The sequence below is a fragment of the Cyprinus carpio genome, chromosome A3 (genome assembly GCF_018340385.1).
Source record: "Cyprinus carpio isolate SPL01 chromosome A3, ASM1834038v1, whole genome shotgun sequence".
Taxonomy (NCBI): domain Eukaryota; kingdom Metazoa; phylum Chordata; class Actinopteri; order Cypriniformes; family Cyprinidae; genus Cyprinus; species Cyprinus carpio.
The window spans coordinates 5,188,387-5,210,689 of record NC_056574.1 but is presented as its reverse complement, the minus strand read 5'-3'; the positions used below and the strand labels follow the sequence as shown (position 1 = coordinate 5,210,689).

Genomic DNA, 22,303 nt, shown 5'->3' with positions numbered 1-22,303 from the left:
GGTAATGGAGTTTTTGGAGTTGTTTAATCATCTTCTGCAGAGATCTTGAGAGGTTTAATGTCTTCTTTTATTTCATTTGATTTCATCTAGGCTATGACTGGAAGTTAGTTGTAGTTTTCGTGTTTTCTGTTTGTCTCTGCTTTATTCTGTTCTTCTTGTTTTTTTTCCTTTAGTGATTCTGTTTGTTAACAACATATGTTCATCACTTACTCTCAATCATCACTCAATTAATCACTTACTTATCTAATTAACTGCAGTTGCTTCAGTGTCATGTTTTACACTATGTGGACTGGACTCATTTAGAAAATGGGTAGTATTCATTTTACAGTGACATTTTACATTTTGTTGTGTACCATTTCGCTACAACATTCTCCATTGGATTTATTGGTAACTTTTTGATCACTTTTGTAAATAAAAATTACTTAAATATTTCAGGAACATCATACTAGCCTTTAACGGACATTCTATGAACATTAAGGAAACAGAACATTTTTTAGCTTCTTGGAACATTGCAACATTCCTAAAATGATGTAATTAAAATTAAGATAAGTAATGTTTCAGGAACATCATACTAAACTTTAAAAATCTGTTCCACTAACATTAAGAAAACCGGAGGTGTTCTTGTTAAAAAATAAATAAATAAATAAAAATAAATTGTAAACTTTCTTAGAACAACAAAAAAATTGTTAGCTGGGTTTCTAGCATACATTTTCAGTGATCTTGAGAACCTGTCTGACTGGAAAGAGGAAGTAAGATACCCTAAAACAAAAATGAGGAAATACTTTTCTAAAGAATAGTTTGGCAAAATTCTACATTTCATTCTAGTTAAACTTTTTACTTATCCTCTCTAACATTCTGTTCATGGCAATAATTAAAAATTATTACATATGCATATACTTACGCAATTACATATACACGAATTATTAACATCTCAAAATAATAAAGACAGAAACAGAAGGAAATTACACATTCACATCTTCAGTAAATGTAAAAAGGCTGAACTCAGCTCAAAGACCTCCCCACAAAGATAAAACAAAAACAGGTGATGTTAAGAATGCAAAAAATTTTCCGTTTCACTCCGTATAAATAGACATACAGTAGCTTACAGAGTTTACAGATGCAGCCCATGGGAAGATGCAAGATGGAAGCCCACGGAACTGATAATACAGAGATGGAGGACTTCAATACTCAGGTTTGACATTATTTCACAACTAAAAATATTAGTGTTGTATTGTGTGTTTTCATCTTTCTCTCTCTCTCACTATGAAGAAATGTATAATTTTAAAGAGAAAATGCAGTATAATTTAACAATTTCACATTTTTATTAGAAGCGTGATATTCCATAAAAATCATACATTTATGCCAAATAATTTTTTTTCCTGTTATTTAACCGATTATATGTGTTACTTAAAATACAGGCATTTTCCTTAAATAAGGCCAAGCGTCCTGATTTTCATGTACAAAAGTATAACGTGGGATGATCATGAAAAAAAAAAAAAATCTATATATTTTTTTTCTCTTAGAAAAATAATAATTTAAGATCTGATAAAACACTGCTGGATCTCATGCTGCATGCTGTAGAGTAACACAGCTACTATAATTAAGAATAATTAAATTAATAACTCATCACCCTTATTCTAATAGATCAAACTCCCTGATAAGATCAGTGAATCAGACTACATGATGATGTCATCGTCATCATCATCATGAAAAAGTAGCCAACATCATTAGATCACAGTCTTTCTTGCTTTTCTTTCTTGCCATGACAAACATTTGCAGCAGCCAGTGAGAAAAACATTAACATTAAAACTAACATTAAAAAAAGTCATACCTTCATCCCCATAATGGCGACTTTGCACTAAACTACTGTATGACTTTCAGTTAAACATCAACATCTAACCCATGTTATTTGACAATCAAAAAAAAAAAAAAAAAAAAAAAAAAAAAAAAAAAAAAAACTTTTGTATAAAAGAAAAAAAAATCTAACAGGTTTGAAATAAGTGAAGATTGTAATTATTTAATAATCATCTGCTGAGACCTTGAGAAATTTTATGTCTTTTATTTGCAATTGATTTCATCCAATTCCTTCTACAAACTGTAAGATTTCAGAAATGTTATAAGATATTTCCAAATCACACTTTACAATATACGAATAAGCTTGGGTACACCATGTATGCAGACTGAACGATGATGAAACCTATTAAATTGTAGGCTACGATGCAAGTTACTGTAGAACAGGGATGGGCAACTTCGGTCCTAGAGGGCTGCTGTCCTGCAGAGTTTAGCTCCAATTCTAATTAAACACACCTGAACAAACTAATCAATGGGTGCTTCTCAATTCTTATTTGTGCATCCTCGCTTCCTTTCCTCAAGTCTGAGCGCCGCCCTTTCAGGATGCGAGGGAAGAACGCAAGGAAAAGACGTGAGGATGGAGGAATTGAATCAACTAAAATGATATATCCTCGGTTCCTTTAGCATCACTTCAAAGCATCATCAATTAATGATGACTCTACAAAACTGGATTTAGCTTTAATGTCAGGATTCTTGAACATTAGAGATAATTATTTATATTGTAATAGTTTCAACCTCCACAAAATACCACATTTGTCCATATATATATATATATATATTTTAATATTACCAGTTATTATAAACAATAAATTATTCTTAAAATTAAACTATTTTTTTATTTGTTGTGTAGTATTACAGTTTGTTTAATTTTCTTTCATTTTCTTGTGCTTTGATATACTGTAATTCAATAATTTAGTAGATAAACGTAATTAAAACTGTGCTGAAAAGTACACATTATACATAGAAATTAAAGGCACTGTCAAAACATAACCCACATTTACAATAACTTCATGCTTAATACTCACATTTATGTGTGTTTGTGTTTTCTGCCATGGTTAAAACTTGGTGCAGATGTAAGGGGGAAGAAGAATTTAGATGTGCATCACGTTTAGTCAATAAAACACTTCGCAATGGATACACCTGACTCCTCAGGAAGCCTCCTCATTCCTCTACCCTTGCCTCCTTGTAGTGCAATTAGACAACTGAGATGTCCTACAAGATGGCTTAGCTCAATCGGTTTCCAGGTCATAGGATGGAGGACAGAGGTGCGAGGAAAACAAGGGGGATATTGAGAAGCACACAATGGCTGCATCCAAAAACTTAGGCAGGTTACTTGCTGCCTCGCTGCCGTATCAGGGGATGTTTTTGCAGGCAGCGTTTTTTGGCGGGTGAAACTATTGAAATTTGTTTTTGTCAGGCTTCTGAGGCAGAGTAACGGTTTAATGATCTACAGCAAAATATAGAGAGCTTTGGTGATAACTAAGTGGATATTTTATCACTGCAATATTAATTTCTCGCTAGAAATTACAGAAAAAGAGGAAAACGTTGATCAGAAACATACATTTACACACAACTGACCACCGACCGCAACTTTCAGACGCCATCTTTATTTTTTGGCTTAACGGTCACAGAATGGAATGCACAGGATTGTGGGATATCAAAGGCAGTGAAGGATACATCTATGCTGCCTTCAAAAGGCATCTCAGGAGACAGGAACTGAAGCTAACATTGAATTCAGACGTGCCTTGATGCCTTCCTACCTTGGAATGCGTCCTCTGAAGGCAGCTTTTTCAGTTTTCGGATGCAGCCATTGTCTTTAATGTCACTAGAAAGTTAAAGGCAGGTGTGTTTGATTAGGGTTGGAGCTAAACTCTGCAGGACAGTGAAGTTTCCCAGCCCTGCTGTAGAAGTATAAAACATCATCAGCATGTGTAAGTGTTAAACAAATAGAGCAGAGGTATTCAATTAAAGTTCAAAGAGGTCCAGTCTCTATATTTCCTTCCCAGTGGAGGTCGAGACTAAATATATATATATATATATATATGAATACATATATGAATACTTACACATTTCCTTCTGGGCACCGGTAAAAAAAAAAATAAAAAAAAATAAAAAAAATCCTATTAGTAATCAAAGATGATATTGGGTCCTCAGAGCCAAAGGCCAGTGGCTTCTGAGAATTTTTCTATTTAAAGAATCATCAGTTGAGACCAATTTGATATGAATATTAAAATATAAGATATTATATTATTATTTTTTTTTAATTTAGATACATACTGTATGTAAGGACATAAAAGATACTGTATGGGTCTGGAGTATTTTTATATTTTGCTTAAAACAAACAATCAAAATGCTCTCATCATGAGCAGAAAACAAAGTTAACTAGTAATTTCAATGTTTATGTGCCTTCCTTGCGATCTACAAATAATTTTCCCAATTTTAACAATAATGTGTTTATTTTTAAAATGCTCTTAACATACTGATTAATAAAGCTAAATGTAGATGAAAAAAAAAGTCCTGTCACAAACCCGGTTTGAACGGTCAGAGTATGATAGGTAAAAATAACAATATTTGCAACTGTTGTTTTCTGCAGTGTTTTAGTAAAATATTGATCTGTTTTTAAAATAACTGTGTAATCCACAGCTCTTAATAGCACTTTAGTGTCTTTATAGACAATGAACAAACACAGAACGAGTTTGAATGAAATGCGTTTGGCTCTAGATAAAAAAAAATATATATATATTAGAGGATATAACGCCGAAAGATCATTACAATAAACGATCATGAGCACTTGTGGTGTGAACCACACTGTTGTTTTGAAGTGCAGCTCACTTTATTTAGAAATGGTAAAATGGTGCTGTTATTGCCATTATGTCTCGTGGTCCGGTTGTCAGCTATTTAAAATTGCCGAAATAGAGCAAGATGAATTATGCTTTGGCAATTGTGGCTTTATGTGTAGGCTACTGAATAAAAAGGCAAAGGAGGAAAATAAATTAATTATTGAAATCTCACATACCGGTATTCCTTTCGTCTACATAGCATTTATGCTCTAGCGCAGGGATCCTCAAATCTGGACCTCGAGATTCACTTTCCTGCAGAGTTTAGCTCTAACCCTAATCAAACACACCTGAGCAAGCTAATCAGTGTCTTCGGGATCATTAGAAAATCACAGGTAGGTTAGGGTTGGAGCTAGACTCTGCAGCGCATTGGACCTCCAGGGTAAGATTTGAGGAACCCTGCTCTAGGTCAATGTCGTGTTGATCAATACATCAATTTGAATTTTTATTGTCTACTCAGTAGACATAGGTTGTACCAGCAAAAACACTGTGAGATGGTTATCCTAAATTTCTGACACTGCCAGAAAACTATCACATGCTATTTTTGGTCACAAGACCATTACAGCCATCTTTGCACCTCTCTCACAGTCCAATATAGGACCACCGTTTAAGAGCCATGACCAAAGAGAAATCACTCCTATTGTATTATGATCATCATTTCATCTGGGAAAGCCCAAAATACCATACAGTGTAAACTGGGCATAAGGCAATGGTAGTGTGCTTGTCTCTTCTCTTTTTTTCTTTCAGTCTAAAAATATTGATGGTCTTTGACATTTCCATTAATGGTAAATGTTTGCCATGCATTTCAGGAAGTTTTTTAATTACTAATTTATTTTGACACTATGATTCTGGTTGTTAACAGCAGGTCGCCTACCATCACGAATGGCCAATCATCAATTAATCACTTAATTATCTCATTACCTGCAGGCAATACTGCTTAAGTGTTACTTTGGTTAGATTCACACGTCAGGAAAATGTTGCCCAAATCCATTTTATTTGCTCATATGTGATTCTTACGGTAAAAAAACGGCAGCTGTGGTTGCCGGAATTCTACCGTAAAAAAATATGGTAACAACATTTTAGGTTTTATGGTTTTAACTTAAATTTACAGTTAAATACCTAATTTCATTAACTGATATAATGTTAATATACCAACCTATTGAAGTACTGAAATCTGTTTTGTACCTTTGTAATACACTGATAACCACCAAATGCAGGTGTGATGAGAAAGTCATGTGATGAACCAAAGGCCATCACAAGCAGCTTTTAAATGATAACATATATAGAAGATGCACAGTGTCATTCACACAAACACTAAACACCATCGCTGTGAGACACATTAAACTGAAATATGCAATAAAGATTAATTTATCAATATTATATGTAACATACAGTACAACCCTAATAAACATCACAGATAAGAAAAAACTAAGAAGAAACATAGTTATTTCAAAGAAAAAACATCAAATTCAAACAAAATTTGAAATGCAATGCAGAATGTCAGTTTATGGGTTTTCCCTGTAAATTTTACAGGAACTTACCATTAACCATTTAACAGGTTTGTACTGTAGCATTTTCAGTTTTTATTTAGCAGACACTTTTATCCAAAGCGACTTACAGTACATTCAGACTATATACACAACCTTTTGCACTGCTAACACAATGCTTGACCACTGGCCACTTTTATACGTGGTCCTAAATCCTTTTCAGGTCAGATGTTTTGCAATAAGTCTGCAGAATTTATTTGAGCTACTCTATAGATTACATGGTACTATGCTAATGAAAACACACACACAAACAGTTCAAAAGGATGAGAGTTAATGGAGTTCTGAGGAGTCCCAAAGTCTAGTAACCTAAGTTATTCGTTATTGTATAGTAACTTGTGTTTTTCGTTAGCAGAGATTTTTTTCTTAACTTTACTGCTTAAGATCAATTCACACCAGTTCTATCACCGGGTCTATCGCTGCTGCATGGATGTGCAGGGAGTTCTTGCCCAGAACAGAACCATACCGCCAATCCAAACTTTACGTTAATTGTCAATCATCTTTGACGATATTGGTCCTGACAGAACATTACATTACATAAACAAGTATAGATTATATTTAACGTAAAATACGATTGGGGGTCAACCAGCATACAAAATGTGTGACAAAGGTGACTCCTTGATCGTCTCGTTATGATGACGCAGAAGTGCATTCCAAAAAAATAGACCCCTACTCTCTTCATCCCTTCGAAGCTCTCACTCTGGAGGGTAAACCCTTTGAAGGGATTAGGGTGTAGGGATGAACCATTCCGAATGGAACACAGGGATTTTCTTTGTCACTGAATCATTCATTCAATCGATACATTCAAATGGATGATTCATTAAGGAGCGAAGCAAGTGACTGTCTTTATGAATGGGTCATTGACTCATGAGATTTGTTCATAAACGCAGATTGATTAATAAAGAAAACAGTGCTGTGTTTGTTTGGAGATGCGCAGCGGGTCAACTGTGACTTTGTTTGGAACTATTTTCGTTGACAAAATAGAGCACAATCAGACAATAGTGATCCTAAAATGCAAGTCACTTCATATTAACTTCTGTATAAAATCAAAAATCACACACATTTGCAAACTCCCTTTACAATCATTAAAAAGCTGTCACTTGTCTTAGTACATCACAAACTTCTGTTATAATTAATGAAGCTATCTACACTGCACACTGAATCGTAAATATACAAAAAGTTGAATGTTTACAATCAGAAATCCTGTTAAGTGGGGGAATCCTGAGGACAAACCTGCATGCACTCTGCAGATTGTCACATGAAACAAAGCGATAACTAATCAGAAAGAAGCTGATGGAAGATGGAAGCATTACTCACCACTAGCTCATGCTGTAACATGAATGTCCATGATAACGCCATCTCTACAACTTAATTCAAACCTTTTTCTTTTTTTCAGTAAATTTTCTGTAAAAAAGTAGTCCAAACTATGAAGGTAAAATGATGTCATAAAGATTTGCATATGCAGGGTAATATTTGTGGACATGTACATGAGACTGTAAGCGTAAATTAAATTTGCATGTGCAAGAGAAGCATTGTAAAGGTGTAAATCGTGTCTCAAGTGCAAGAAAATTGATTTTCAGCATTTTACTGTTATTCGTAAGTGTAATTAATGTATTGTGAAACTGCAGGTTCATGCTATCGCAAAATAAATATGATCTGCATGCTTCTGACTTCCATTTTTCCACGCTTACACTTTTGGCACATTGTTTTCGCCAAAAGACGGTCAAAAGCACTGCAAGCCTGTGAACAGTATTTTGCCTGCGAAAACAACAGTTTAAAGAACTGCAAAACGGATTTACTGCATAGAACCAATCTGTATGTGTAAAAAAACAAACTGTTGCAAATGTCTAAATGACTCGTTGTGTATGTAGGGCAAAAAGTTCCTGAAATAATCCGATATGTAAGCTTCTTCTTTCATTTCTCTGTACTTACAATTTTGGCACGATTCTCTCACTAACTGAGTTTTGCCAGCGTGAGGGGGAAGGCGGGTTCTCCTTCTTCTTGTAGCCAATCAAATGAGCCTCTCGCTGACTCTTCATTTACTCTTATCTGACTGATTCGATAAACACATCATACGCCAAGACATCTATCTTCATTTAATTCAGGATCGTTTTTGCCACCGGAATGGTACTTTTAACGTGCACATACAGTAAAATTTATTTTTTTAAAAATTAAAAAATAACAACTTAACTAAAACATCTTCCTTTGATATGCTGCCATGTGTTCATACTGAATTCCGAGCCGGTGTTAACATTATTTGGTTTGTTTTGGCTTTACTTTTAAATTTCATAATCTGCTTACACCACTGAGCTGATGTTAAACTTTATAATCAGAATGATGCAATGTGACAATGCTCAAATTTCAGTATTGATTCTGATTACTTCATGTGACTGATCAAGCTATTATATGAAACAAGAATGATTAACAAAATCCTTTCTTTGTGTCCAGATTTTACTAATGCAAAATCTTTGATAAATATGTATTTAATAATGTCTAAATATATATGCAAATTCAAGTAGCTAATTATGTGGGAATCCAGAGTTCCCAGCCACTATAGGGAATATTGTCATGTTTATGTTTACATAGAGAGCTAAACAGCTATCTAGTGGTTACACGATAGTATTACAGATGATAAATGCTGAATAAGTTACAGATGAATATTTTAATAAATATTCTAGTCATATTTTGTAACATACCTTTAAATTAAAATATTATTACAATAATATTAGAATGATATGAATACAATATTATTACAATAAACTAATATATCATATAACTTGTTGAGGAAGAGAAGGAAACTACACAGCTCGAATGATAGCCTAATGATACACAACTTATAAAATATCATGTTTTAATTAAGCTGTTATTAATGTTTTTTTTTACTGTATGTGTATGTTAAAATTACCATTCTGGTAGCAAGAACGATCCTGAACTAAATTAAGATAGAAGACTTGGTGTATGATGTGTTTATTGAACCAATCAGATAAGAGTAAATGGAGAGTCAGTGAGAGGCTCATTTGATCGGCTACAAGAAGAAGGTGGACCCACCTTCCCCCTCACGCTTGCAAAACTCAGTTAGTGAGAGAATCGTGCCAAAAGTGTAAGCGTGGAAAAATGGAAGTCAGAGGAATACAGATCATATTTATTTTGCTTTAGCATGAAGCTGCAGTTTCACAATACATGAATTACACTTACCAATAACAGTAAAATGCTGACCTTATTTTTTTTCTTGAGCTTGAATCACGATTTACACCTTTACACAGTGCTCCGTGCGCATGTAAATTTAATTTACACTTACAGTCTTATGTACACTTCCAAAATTATTACACTGCGCATGCAAATCTTTATTAAGTCATTTTACCTTTATACCAAACACTATTATCGTCATTTTTATTATCGTCATTTATTCTTGCCCATTTCCCACAATGTTTCTTTACTCTAAAGTCACATTTTACCACAAGAGATGTTTGTGAAATTTCACAGTTGGGACTCTTTTTGTTTTTGAATGGAATATGTTAGAGGAATGTGTGCTGTCTTGGCCACATTATGGTACTCCACACACTATAGGAACAAAACTGTTAAAACTATTATTATATATATTTTTTTCATAGTCTGTGTTCATATTTTTGAAAATCTGATAAGGCTTTTAAGTGTTGGTCAGCCTTTACCCGAGTCCCAAATAGAATGCAGATCATTTAAAACCTTAATCAGGGCAATTAATTTGCTGTGTTTTGCCCGGAAGCCAAAATGAAATGTCTCATTAAGTTTATTGGCAGTGTATAGGTGTACATTTAACACAGGTGATTTTGCTGTTAGATGGAGACTGAATTCAAAGACACTGCCATACTATTTCTGAATACGATGTCTACTTTACAAAAAGTGTGATTTTTGTATGGAAATATATGGTTCAGATCACTCAAATCATATAGGACAGCAGATCTCAATTCCAGTCCTCACGCCCACCTGCTCTGCACATTTTGTACGTTTCTCTTATCGCTTCAGACTTTTGTTCTATTCAAACGTAAGTGCCCTGCGAAGTGGACATCACAGGATATTCCGCCACGATTCCAGTTCTAAGTGAACGTGTATGTTCCATTCAAAGTGCACTGAAGTGTGTGAGACGTGAATTTAAAATTGTATTTATTTACAGAGGTATATGATGTCACACTCGTCCGTGTGAAGATGTTACGCAGCACAAATCTGTGAATGAATGTTCCGAAGTGAGGTAAACTTCAACAGATTTCCCTGCTCAGGGAGTAGGGAGCATGTCAATGGGAACACAGTTCATGCACGGAGCTCACTTCTAACGAGATAATTATCTGAATCAGGTGTGTTAATAAAGAGAGACATGCAAAATATGCAGAGCTGGGGGGCGTGAGGACTGGAATTGAGAACCGCTGATAAAGGAGATGGGTGTCATTTGTGGAAAAGTTTGGTACTGTGCCCAAACAAAGTCTTACACCAAACTCTCTTCTATACATCTATAACTTCTATTACTTTTTCCTGTTCCACTTTTAGAATTGTTTTTCAATTAAACAATAAATAATAATAATTTGCTATGTTCCCTGTCTCAAAAGAGTCCAAAATTGTGTTTCTGACTAAAGGCATTCATGATTTACAACCGTTTGAGCTGGATATATTATTCTCAGGTCTATGCTTAAAAATTGGAGCTGACAATAAATCCAATAAATTCTATCAAAAATAAAATGTAAGAGTGATATTATTATGTAATTGTTTAAAACCAAAGTAAATAAAGTAAATTAAAGTTTCTTTCTTCAACAGGCAGAGAACAAGCACTGTGGAACATCAGAAGTCAGTACAGATCAACACCTACATCAGGAAGTGTTGAATAAAAAAGAGAATCTATTTCACAGACTTCTGAAAGACAAGCATCACAGTAAACTGAGAGCTGCAGATGTTCTTCAGTTAACTGCACATTCATTACACTCCCATGAGTCTTGTGCTGAAGATGAACTGATTCAGACTTTCATACAAAAACTACTGATAATGGACTACAGAGCAAGATGCATTAAAACTAAAGACAACAACGAGGAAGCTCACAATGGTCAAGCCAGCTATGAATCATTTAAAGAAGTAGCTGATTTTGAAGATTTTATTCACAATTTAGGGTCAGTATCTAATAAAGAAACAGGCCAATCTAAGAAAATTCACCCGATGGATGTTCAGATGGCCACGTTTCATTGTGCTGATAGTTTTCTGAAGCAGCTGATGGTCACTAAACTGTCCCAGTGTCAGTACGCTCTGCCTCTGCTTGTTCCTGATCCATTCACTCAACAGACTGAGTTTCCTCTCTGGACATTCAGACAAATCAACAAGAGCTGGAAGATGACCAACACCAATAATGAAATCATCAGTCAAACCCAGCCCATCTACAAGGCAGAGACTCCAATGGTGTTTTTCTTCAGGTTTGGCTCTGTGTCTTCATCCAAGTCTCAGCTGATGAACAGTCTGATCAATGAGAAACACAACACATTCTTCCACAGGAACTGCTCAGGCAGCAGCAAAACCAGAGTCCTGATGGATGGAGTGGTGGAGATCACCTGGTTCTGCCCTTCTGGAAGAGAAACAGATAAATTCACTGAGTGTGTAGCGTTCTGTAATCTACACGGTGACGCAGGAGACCATGAGAAACAGCTGCAGATCCTCACTGAAATGAGCTCAGTCAATGTTGTTCTTCTACCACAACTTCAGAGGAATGACAGAAGCAGGAAAAGACTTCAAGAACTCCACAAGGGCTCAAAGCCACTCATTTGTCTTTTTACTGAGGATGAATCTGCTGTAACTGTGGTGAAGAAAAAATACCGGATTGGTCTGAAAGACAGAAATCAGTCAGAAATATCTGATGAACTCAGAAGAGCAATAAAAGATTGTCTCTCAGAATCATCTTCCACGTTCAGACTTGAAGATGTGTCCAAACCCTCAGAGAATACAGAACATCACACTCAGAAACTCAGACACTCAGACATTAGAGTAGATGAGGAAGATGATGATGACTGCAGGAGAGGAAGAGAAGCAGCACAGCAGATGATGAGTTTACTGGAGAAGAAAGATCTGACAGAAATCAAAGAATCATTTCTGCCTCATCAGGGGCAACTGTGGCATCAGTGGAGTCAGAAGAACAAAGAACTACATCGGCCTCGAGCAGATGAGACAGAAGTGGACATAAGCAGAAAACAAACAGAAATGAAGAAAATCCTTGAGCAACAGCATGAATCTAACATCAGTGAGTTTATGAAACTCTTTCTAAATCAAATGAACACAGATGCTAAACATAAAAAGATGTTTTTCATTAAATGGCTCATAATCCTCCTGGGTGAATATATCTCAGCTGATCTTTCTGCTCTACATCATAAGTATAATGAAAAGTGGTCAACAGTCTTACAAATGAAAGAGAATCATGATACATTTGAACAACTCCCGGCTGAACAAGCAGAACTTGAGAGAATATCTGAGGATCTTCAAGCTGCAACCTTTGGTGTGGAGCACATCATGAGGGAGATCGGTCAGATCTATGAATCATGTTCATCTGTGAAGAAGAACAAGAAAGACCTGCAGATTCCCTTCTCTTCTCTCCCGAGTCTTGCAGCTGAGATGATGATCTCTGGATTTCCACTGGAGCTGATGGATGGAGATGCTGCTCATGTTCCTGTGATCTGGATCTCTGCTGTTCTAGATCAACTCATCCAGAAACTGGGAGACCAGAGAGTCTTTGTGCTGTCAGTTTTAGGGCTTCAGAGCTCTGGGAAATCCACCATGCTGAACGCCATGTTTGGACTCCAGTTTGCCGTCAGTGCTGGCAGGTGCACCAGAGGAGCTTTCATGCAGCTGATCAGAGTCTCAGACGAGATGAAAACACAGATGAACTTTGACTATATTCTGGTTGTTGATACTGAGGGTCTTCGTGCTCTAGAACTGGCTGGAAGATCAACAAGAGATCATGACAATGAACTGGCCACATTTGTTGTAGGTATTGCAAATATGACCTTGATCAACATCTTTGGAGAAAACCCATCTGAGATGCTGGACATTCTTCAGATTGTTGTTCAGGCCTTCATGAGGATGAAGAAGGTCAGTCTGAATCCCAGCTGTGTGTTTGTGCATCAGAACGTCTCAGACATCACAGCTGGAGAGAAAAACATGGAGGGAAGGAGACGACTGCTGGAGAAACTGGATGAGATGACAGAACTTGCTGCTGAAGAGGAAGTCTGTGATGCACAACGTTTCAGTGACGTCATTAGATTTGATGTACAGAATGATGTGAAGTATTTTGCTCAGCTCTGGGAGGGCAGCCCACCAATGGCACCACCAAACCCAAACTACTGTGAGAACATTCAAGAACTAAAGAAAACTATTATGTCTCATGCCTCAAAATCACATGGAATGATGCTGAAAGACTTAAAAGATCGTATTAAAGATCTCTGGGAGGCTTTACTGAATGAACAATTCGTCTTCAGCTTCAGAAATTCTCTGGAGATTTCAGCCTACAGGAAACTGGAGACTGAATACAGCAAGTGGTCCTGGAGTCTTCGCAGTGCCATGATGGAAACAGAGAGCAAACTATACAACAAAATAGAAAATGAAGCAGTTCGTGAGGTTGAGGAAATTGATCTTCAAAGAGAACTGAAGATGACAAGTGAAGAAGTAGAAAAGTCAATGTCTGAATTCTTTGAGAAAGACAAAGATAAAGATATACTGATTCAATGGAAAACATCATTTGAAATCAAGATCAAAGAGCTTCAGGAAAATATTGTGAGAGAAACAAAAAGGAAATTAAATGGGATTCTTCAGCAGCGAGACCTGAGGAAAAAGATTGATGATCAGAGGACAAATCATGAAAACGCTCTCTATGAAAAGAGCAAAGAACTTCCCTTAAAACTCAAAGACAAAGCAAATGATGAAGAAACACTGAAGAAAGAGTTTGATTTGTTTTGGGCGCAGACTGTAGATGAGATTATCTCAGACAAGCCTCCAAACAATGACATTGACATAATGAGAGATGTGATAAAAATCCTCAGTGACATCAACAAGGGGCATCCCTCTGCTGACCACATTAAAGAGGACAGCAACATTTTCACTGTGTCAAGTTTTTTTGATTATGTTATTTTCAAAAAGTCCACAAAAAAGGGGGTTAAAGAGTTGATAAAAGGTGCTTTCAGTACAATGAAAGGAACATTTGGAAATATTCGAACTCTGTCTCCAGAGAAAGAAGCTCAAATAAGATCATTAGTTTCAGATGTTGACCAGCAGACAGACACAATGATTCAGTCATTTAACATTTCAAAGATGGGCTACAACATGAGCTGCATTCAAAAACTCATAGATTATATCAATAAGAGAGTAACAGAACATGAGGAAGGACCAGTGAAATATGAGTTCAAGAATGAATTCTTTATCGATTTGGTTCTTTCCATCTGTGTGAGAGCAAACAAGATGATCACCGACCAACACAGACTGTTCAGGGAAACCAATGATCCTGTGATATATGTTGAGAAGAAGAGAGAAGAGTACTATAGTATCTTTCAAAAATACTGTAATGAAGCTCCATCAGCTGCTGTTTTTGGTAAGATCATCTGCCAGAAACTGAAAGAGCCCATAGAGCAGAGTGTCTACAAGAAGACTGCCAGAGATCTGACATACGAAATTATGAAAAACTGTGAATCACTGAATGGAAACAGACTAAATTTGGAGAAACACATCCTGAAGACACTGGCAGAAGAGAATGATTTTGTCAAATACATGGATTACCTGAATTATCCCAGGCTTCACTTCAAGAGTTTCATCAGAGATGAAGTCAGTCGGTACATCACTGATAAGTTCAGTCTCAGTGTTTTACCCAAGATGAAAAATAACATTAAATTCCTGCAGCAGAAGATCATGAAAGCAGCTCATGAATCTACTGAACATGTTCAAGTGAACAGTGGAGATGTTGGTTTGTGGTTGAAGAGTTTCACACAGCAGCTCTCAGACGTACTGATCTTCTCTGAGAAAGACCTCAGTGGAGAGAAACATCATGATGTTGAGGATTTCAACCTCTTAGAATATGTGATAAAGAAAGATCTTACTGCTATAATGTCTGACATCAGCAATAGTTTTAACACAGACACTTTTCCACTAAAGCTAGACAGAAAGTTCAGGCCACATGAGATTCTGACTGATCACTTCTGTCAGTGCTGTTGGGTTCAGTGTCCATTCTGTGGAGCCACCTGCACCTACAGCATAGAAAATCATCATGGAGATCACAGTACTCCTTTCCATCGTAGTATTGGTCTGAATGGAATCTATTTCAGTGATACATCTAACTTGTCTACTCATATCTGCACATCAGCAGTAGCAAGCAGCATTCTATATATTTGTCCCAGTGACTCAACTGATGAAGTCCCCTGGAGAGAGTACAGAAGAGCAGGAGGAGTTTATGCAGACTGGAGCATCACCCCTGATCTCTCTGAACTGCCCTACTGGAAGTGGTTTGTGTGCAGATTCCAGAAAGATCTGGAAAAACACCACAAAAAAACATTTGAGGGACAGGGTAAGATACCAGATGAATGGAAAAAATACTCAAAACTGGACGCTATTGAGAGTTTGTATAATTACATTTAATTGAACTAGCAAAAATTGAGGTTGCATTGAGGTTGAAAGTGAAAAATTTCAAGTCAAATGTCTCACCTCCGACTTTATCAGCAACACCGTATAAGAGAATAGCTGTTGGAACAAAATATCATATTGTGAGAAAACAACACCATTTGTCATTTCGATTTAGTTTGCTGTGTTCAAATCAGTTTCATCATTATCTTCTGCTCTTTTATATATATATTTAGTTTTATATTAGATTTAGTATTTTATGGGTGCCGAAGTTAATTGTTTAAATGAAGTTCTTGACGAAAGTTCAGGAGGAATATTTGAATTTAGGTTAATCCAAGCAATCAGTGCCAGAATAAGCGTATGCTGTATAAACCACTTCTTACCTCTGCCACCCAACACTTCTTACTACTAAACCAGCCAAGAAAGTCCAGGGGGTACTTCAGGCTCAGTTTAGGTCTCGAGCCCTCCAACACAGCCAGCAAGCCACATTTACCCTCTCTTCAATTCAGAGGTAACATGGACCTGTGAACTCATAAATTAAGATAATTTAACACTAAGCAGCTCTTTAATATAGTTATTACTAGTGGCAATCAAAGTGGGTTGTGAAGGTTTTAAATTTCTGATTATAAAATATACTGTGTGCATCTTAACAATAAAAAGAATATGTTGTCCTTTTTATTTGAAATAGATTTTTGAGTGATGAAAAATGTTTTACTAATTACTTTAGTTTTAAATTACTTTCTGATAACTGCTTCAAACTTATTGAAACACAAATATGATACCCAATAGTGTTTTTCATAGAATGCTTTCCAATACATTCCTGCAAATGTGTATCTTTGTGTCTGCCCATCAGACTTTCTGCGGGGTTTAAATGTATGCACATTTTAGACCTGTAGTATGAGTGCATGTGTTTGTGATTATGTACAAGAAACAAAAAATAAACTTATTGTATTCATGTGTATATTTTTGTTTACCTCTGTGTGTGTGTGTGTGTGTGTGTGTGTGTGTGTGTGTGTGTGTGTAAAATAATTTTACAAGTAAAAATGCATATTAACAAAGGCAAAAGGCAAGAGTTGGTACTTAAATTTTGTTATATTGAGTTATCAAAATTCACTAAAATGGAGGCCTTATCTCAGGTGTCGTGAATTGATTTCACAGAAGAATCAAAACAACACTTTGAATGCTGTATCAGCAACATTGTATTACATAATGCAAATGACAGGTGTTTTCAAAGTGGTTTCACAAAACTAATGTAAATTCTGCATTAACTGCAGTGTACTCAAAATGCATTGTACGCAATACTCTACCACTGATTCCTGTGGCTCAGTGGTAGAGCATTGCATTAACAACACAAAAGGTTGTGGGTTTGATTCCCAGGGAACATGTTAGGTAAAAAATGTCAGCCTGAATGCATTGTACTCAAAATACATGAAAACCCCTTTTATTAACATTTACCAGTGAATATCAGAGCATATACTGTACATACTTCCAATGTAACGTCACAGTGGATTAAGAACAGCATTTATAATACAACCATAGTATTAATTTCAGAGTGGACTCACAAATCTCATGTAAATTCTGCATTAAGTGTAATGTAATCACAATAAATGAAGAAAAGCGACAACTTTTTACAGTGAATATCATACTTGATATATCATCACAGTGGATTAAGAAAGTCAAGACATTTATAAACGGTTGTAAGTGCAAATTAAGAACAGCACAGACATCTGTAAAAATATTAACAATAACAAAACACTTACTGTAGTAATCCAAACATGGCACAAAGTGAATAAGTTGAAATCAAGCTAGAGCTTGTTATAGTTCAGTTATTTTATTTAACCAGGTTAAAAGTCATTGAGATTAAAATCTCTTTTACAAGAGTGACCTGGCCAAGAAGGCAGCAACAAATAGTAAAAGTATACAATTATACAATATACAACAAAAATATAAAAAAACACACTCATAAATCACAACAACAATTTACCAAAGGATAAAACATGTAATTTGTTAAAAGTAGCTTAAACTCATTTAGTGACGGTAATGTGGTAAGCTTTAGGGTATCCTAAAGCTTTGCATCTTATGTTGTCAAAGAGGATTCAAAGTATCCAATATATAATACAACAGTTATCTTTAAAATTGAATAAAGAATAAAAACAGGTAAACACTAAATTGTTTTAATTGATTCTTCAAAGTGAATACTCAGTCAAAACAGATAAATTGATATAAAATAAGATGATTGAGGAAAGTTTTTGAGATCCGTATTTTTTATTTATTTTTGTATTTTTTGGCAATGCAGTCTTTTTCACACACTTTTCCCCAAAAAATAATTATTGATTATTTCAAAGGGTTATTAATGACACATCATTTGGATATTTTCATGTCTGGGAAAAATATTGGGATTAAACAGTTAATGCTTTGCTTTTCAATGCCCTGCGGGAACCCTGTAAAATATTTTTCTCTGAAAAAAAAAAAAAGAATAAAAATAAGCCGCTTTCGATAGAGACAATTTGACAATTTGCAAATGCAGATTCAGTGATCTATAGATACATGTAACATCATTCATAAATGTGTGATGGAAATTAATTCAAGAACTTAATATATAGCCTACATAAATGTGTAAATATTTTTAATTTATTTAGGTAAGATGTATTTGTGTGAGCATTTGAGGAAATATTTATGCTTTTACTTGTGTATTTATGAATTGTGTTTTTAATTTCCAAATAGGATTTTGTAAATGTAAATTGTGCTGTGCATTTATGAATTTGTTTATTAAATATTGATGTTACAGTTCGATGTGATGTGACAAAATAAGATAACATTTACAAATATAAGTAAATCGTGTACTTCATAATAAATGTGTATGTCTTCAATACTGAAAAATTTCTCAAAATGTCTCAATATAAATGGAAATATATGAATATGAAACAGTAACCTAATTTTATTATTATTATTATTATTATTATTATTCTGTTAGAACAAATAAAGAAAAATTTTGATGTTATATTATGTGGGTCTTTTGTCTTAAAATTCTGATTAAAATTTGATGAACCAAATAATATTACATGAAAGAAATATGATAGTTCATATACAGTACATTTATACAATAAATTATACAATAATTTGAAAACACCTGTGGCGGCCGTGTTGCGAGTTCCGTTTTGTTTGTTTTACTTGTTTTTTTGTTGTTCTATGTGTTGGATGTTGTTTGTATAACTGTCTACGACAGACACACGCTTCTAAACATTGGTTTCTATGACGCGGAACGCAAACCGGACTTTGAGTTCTTGAACGCTGGCGCTTTGTTTACAGACACCGCATCAGAGACCTTTGTCTGGGCTGCACGGGCACGACCGAGAAAACGCCGCTGGAAAAGAGGGAAGAGAGCCGGCGTCCTTGTCCTCTCCCATCCATTTTGCTGGCTAACTTTCAGTCACTGGACAACAAACTTTGCGAACTGCGGGCACGTATCTCATACCAACGAGAAACAAGGGACTGCTGCATTATTTGCCTCACAGAAACCTGGATGTCTGCAGTGGTTTCAGACTAAGCCATCAAGCTTATGAGGTTCTCCGTGCACCGCTTGGACAGAACGAAAGAGCTCACAGGGAAAATGGATGTCTGCGGTGTTTGTTTCTTTATCAACAACTCGTGGTGTGATGAAAGGAACCTACACTCTATAAAATCCTTCTGCTCCCCTGATCTGGAATTTCATATGCTTCTGTGTCGACCATTCTGGCTACCGAGGGGATTTACAGCGGTCATAATCACAGCCGTTTACATTCCTCCTCAAGCCAACACAGACCAGGCACTCAAGGAACTGTATGGGAACATAAGTGAGCAGGAAACTGCGTACCCAGATGCAGCGTTCATTGTTATGGCGGACAAAGCCAACTTCAGAACAATAGCTCCAAAATATTTTCAACACATCACCATCAACACGCGTGGTGATCGTGTACTGGACCACTGCTACTCTCCTTTCCGGGATGCATACAAATCCCTCCCCCGCCCACATTTCAGCAAATAGGATAACTCTTCCCTTCTGCTGCTGCCTGCTTATAGGCAGAAACTGAAACGGGAAGCCCCCGCCCTCAGGACAATTCAATGCTGGTTGGACCAATCAGATGCTATACTACAGGACTGTTTTGATCACGTGGACTGGGACGTGTTCCGGGCAGCGTCTGATAATGACATAGAGGCGTACTCAGAAACTGTAATGTGTTTCATCAGGAAGTGCGTAGATGTAGTGCCGACAAAAACAACCCGCATCTACCCCAACCAAAAACCATGGATTAATAGCGATGTTCGAGCAGCCTTGTCAGTGCAGACATCCGCTTTTAAATCCGGGAACGCTGATGATCGCAAACAAGCCAGCTCCGATCTCAGGAAATCCATCAAAGCCGCAAAAAGACAATACAAAAACAAAGTTGAAGAACAATTCAACACCAACGATGCAAGAGGCATGTGGCAGGAAATCAATAACATCACAGATTTTAAAGGGAATAAACCAGCTACTGTGAACATTGCCGCCTCTCTACTGGATCCTTCCGACGGGTGAATATACGGAAGGCTGCGGGTCCTGATGGCATCCCAGGCCGTGTGCTCCGAGCATGCGCATTCCAACTAGCCAGTGTTTTCACAGACATTTTCAACCTCTCTCTCTGTCTGTCTGTGGTTCCCTCGTGCTTCAAAAAATCCACCATTGTGCCCATACCAAAGACAAACAAAATCGCATGCTTAAATGACTGGAGGCCCGTTGCTCTCACACCCATCGTCAGTATCGATTGACTCGTCAGAGATTATATCTGCTCTGTGCTGCCTGCCTCATTGGATCCACTACAATTTGCATATCGCAAATTTGCAAACCGTTCTACAGACGATGCTATTGCTTTAACCCTACACACTGCTCTCTCCCAGCTAGAAAATAAGAACACCTATGTGAGAATGCTGTTTGTGGACTACAGCTCAGCATTTAACACCATAGTGCCTGCCACACTTGTTGCAAAGCTCCAGACTCTGGGACTAAACAGATCTCTGTGCGGCTGGATCCTGGACTTCCTGACAGGCAGAAGTCAGGTGGTCAGAATGGGCAACAACACTTCATCCCTGCTGACCCTCAACACTGGTGCTCCTCAGGGCTGTGTCCTCAGCCCGCTCCTGTACTCCCTGTACACACATGACTGTACAGCCACACACAGCTCCAACGTCATCATCAAATTCGCTGATGACACAACGGTGATAGGCCTGATCACCGACAATGATGAGACGGCCTACAGAGAGGAGGTAAGTACCCTGACTAAATGGTGTCAGGAGAACCACCTCTCACTCAACATCGACAAGACCAAGGAGCTGGTGGTGGATTTCAGGAGACAGAGCAGAGAACACAAAGCCATCACCATCGACAAGACACCTGTGGAGCGGGTAAGCAGCTTCAAGTTCCTTGGCGTTAACATCAGTGAGGATCTCACCTGGTCTACACACACTGATGCAGTGCTGAAGAAGGCACATCAACGCCTCTTCTTCCTGAGACGGCTGAGGAAGTTTGGAATGAGCCCCAGCATCCTTAGATCATTCTACACCTGCACTGTGGAGAGAATTCTGATAGGCTGCATCACTGCCTGGTTTGGAAACAGCACCGCCGGCAACTGCGAAGCTCTGCAAAGGGTTGTGCAAACTGCCAGCCACATTGTTGGAGGTGAGCTTCCCTCCTTCCAGGACATCTACACCAGGCGGTGTATAAGGAAATCCCGGAGGATCATCAGTGACTCCAGACACCCTTCCCACAGACTGCTCTCTCTGCTGCCCTCAGGAAGACGTCTCCGCAGCATCCGATCCTGCACTAGCCGACTGAGGGATAGCTTTGTCCCTCAGGCTATCAGACTTATGAACAGTCAGAACTAATACACCCTACATCATACTCCTACAATATGGTATGCCACACACTGCACTTTAACTTTAACAGTTAACACCGAACTATACATACACACCTGCATTTAATACAATAATCTACCTGCTACCACTGGATACCATCCGATGCACATCCATGACATTTCTGTATCCAGTTCACGTACACTCTGTTGCACCTTAGCATATTTTCATGAGTATATATGTCTACATAATGTAGAATCTGTACATTCTGTGTATAATGTGTAGTGCTAACTGTAAGTATGTACATATTGCGTAAAATGTGAAGTGCTAACTGTAAGTATGTCTAATAGTACACTGTGTGTACTAACTACTGTATATGTGCATATTGCACATTTTCACCTGTTGAAGTCTGTATGGTTATATGTAAATTGTTTCTGCTATTTCTGGAGCAGGTGCCCAAGAATTTCACTCACCAAGGCACATGTGCTGTGGTGATGTGACAATAAAAGTGACTTGACTTGATCTGAATTTAAGACAGATTAAGACTTTTTAAGGCTTTTTATTAGGAAAACTTTAGTTAAGACATTTTAAGGACCCGCGGCCACC

At 36.9% G+C, this 22,303-nt stretch overlaps 1 protein-coding gene across 1 annotated transcript; it reads left to right on the top strand.

The window, feature by feature from the left end:
- Positions 1-684: 684 nt before the first annotated feature.
- LOC109046484 (interferon-induced very large GTPase 1-like) lies at positions 685-16,753 on the top strand. Its single transcript, XM_042734162.1, has 2 exons — positions 685-1,192; positions 11,015-16,753. Exons 1-2 carry the CDS (start codon positions 1,118-1,120, stop codon positions 15,848-15,850), a joined length of 4,911 nt encoding a protein of 1,636 aa, XP_042590096.1. The 5' UTR covers positions 685-1,117; the 3' UTR covers positions 15,851-16,753.
- Positions 16,754-22,303: the final 5,550 nt, after the last annotated feature.

Excerpts from the sequence above, each read along its gene's own strand:
- LOC109046484 (XM_042734162.1), top strand. The coding sequence starts at position 1,118 with ATGCAGCCCATGGGAAGATGCAAGATGGAAGCCCACGGAACTGATAAT. Across the intron at positions 1,193-11,014 it reads TGGAGGACTTCAATACTCAG|GCAGAGAACAAGCACTGTGG; the intron begins GTTTGACATTAT and ends TTTCTTCAACAG.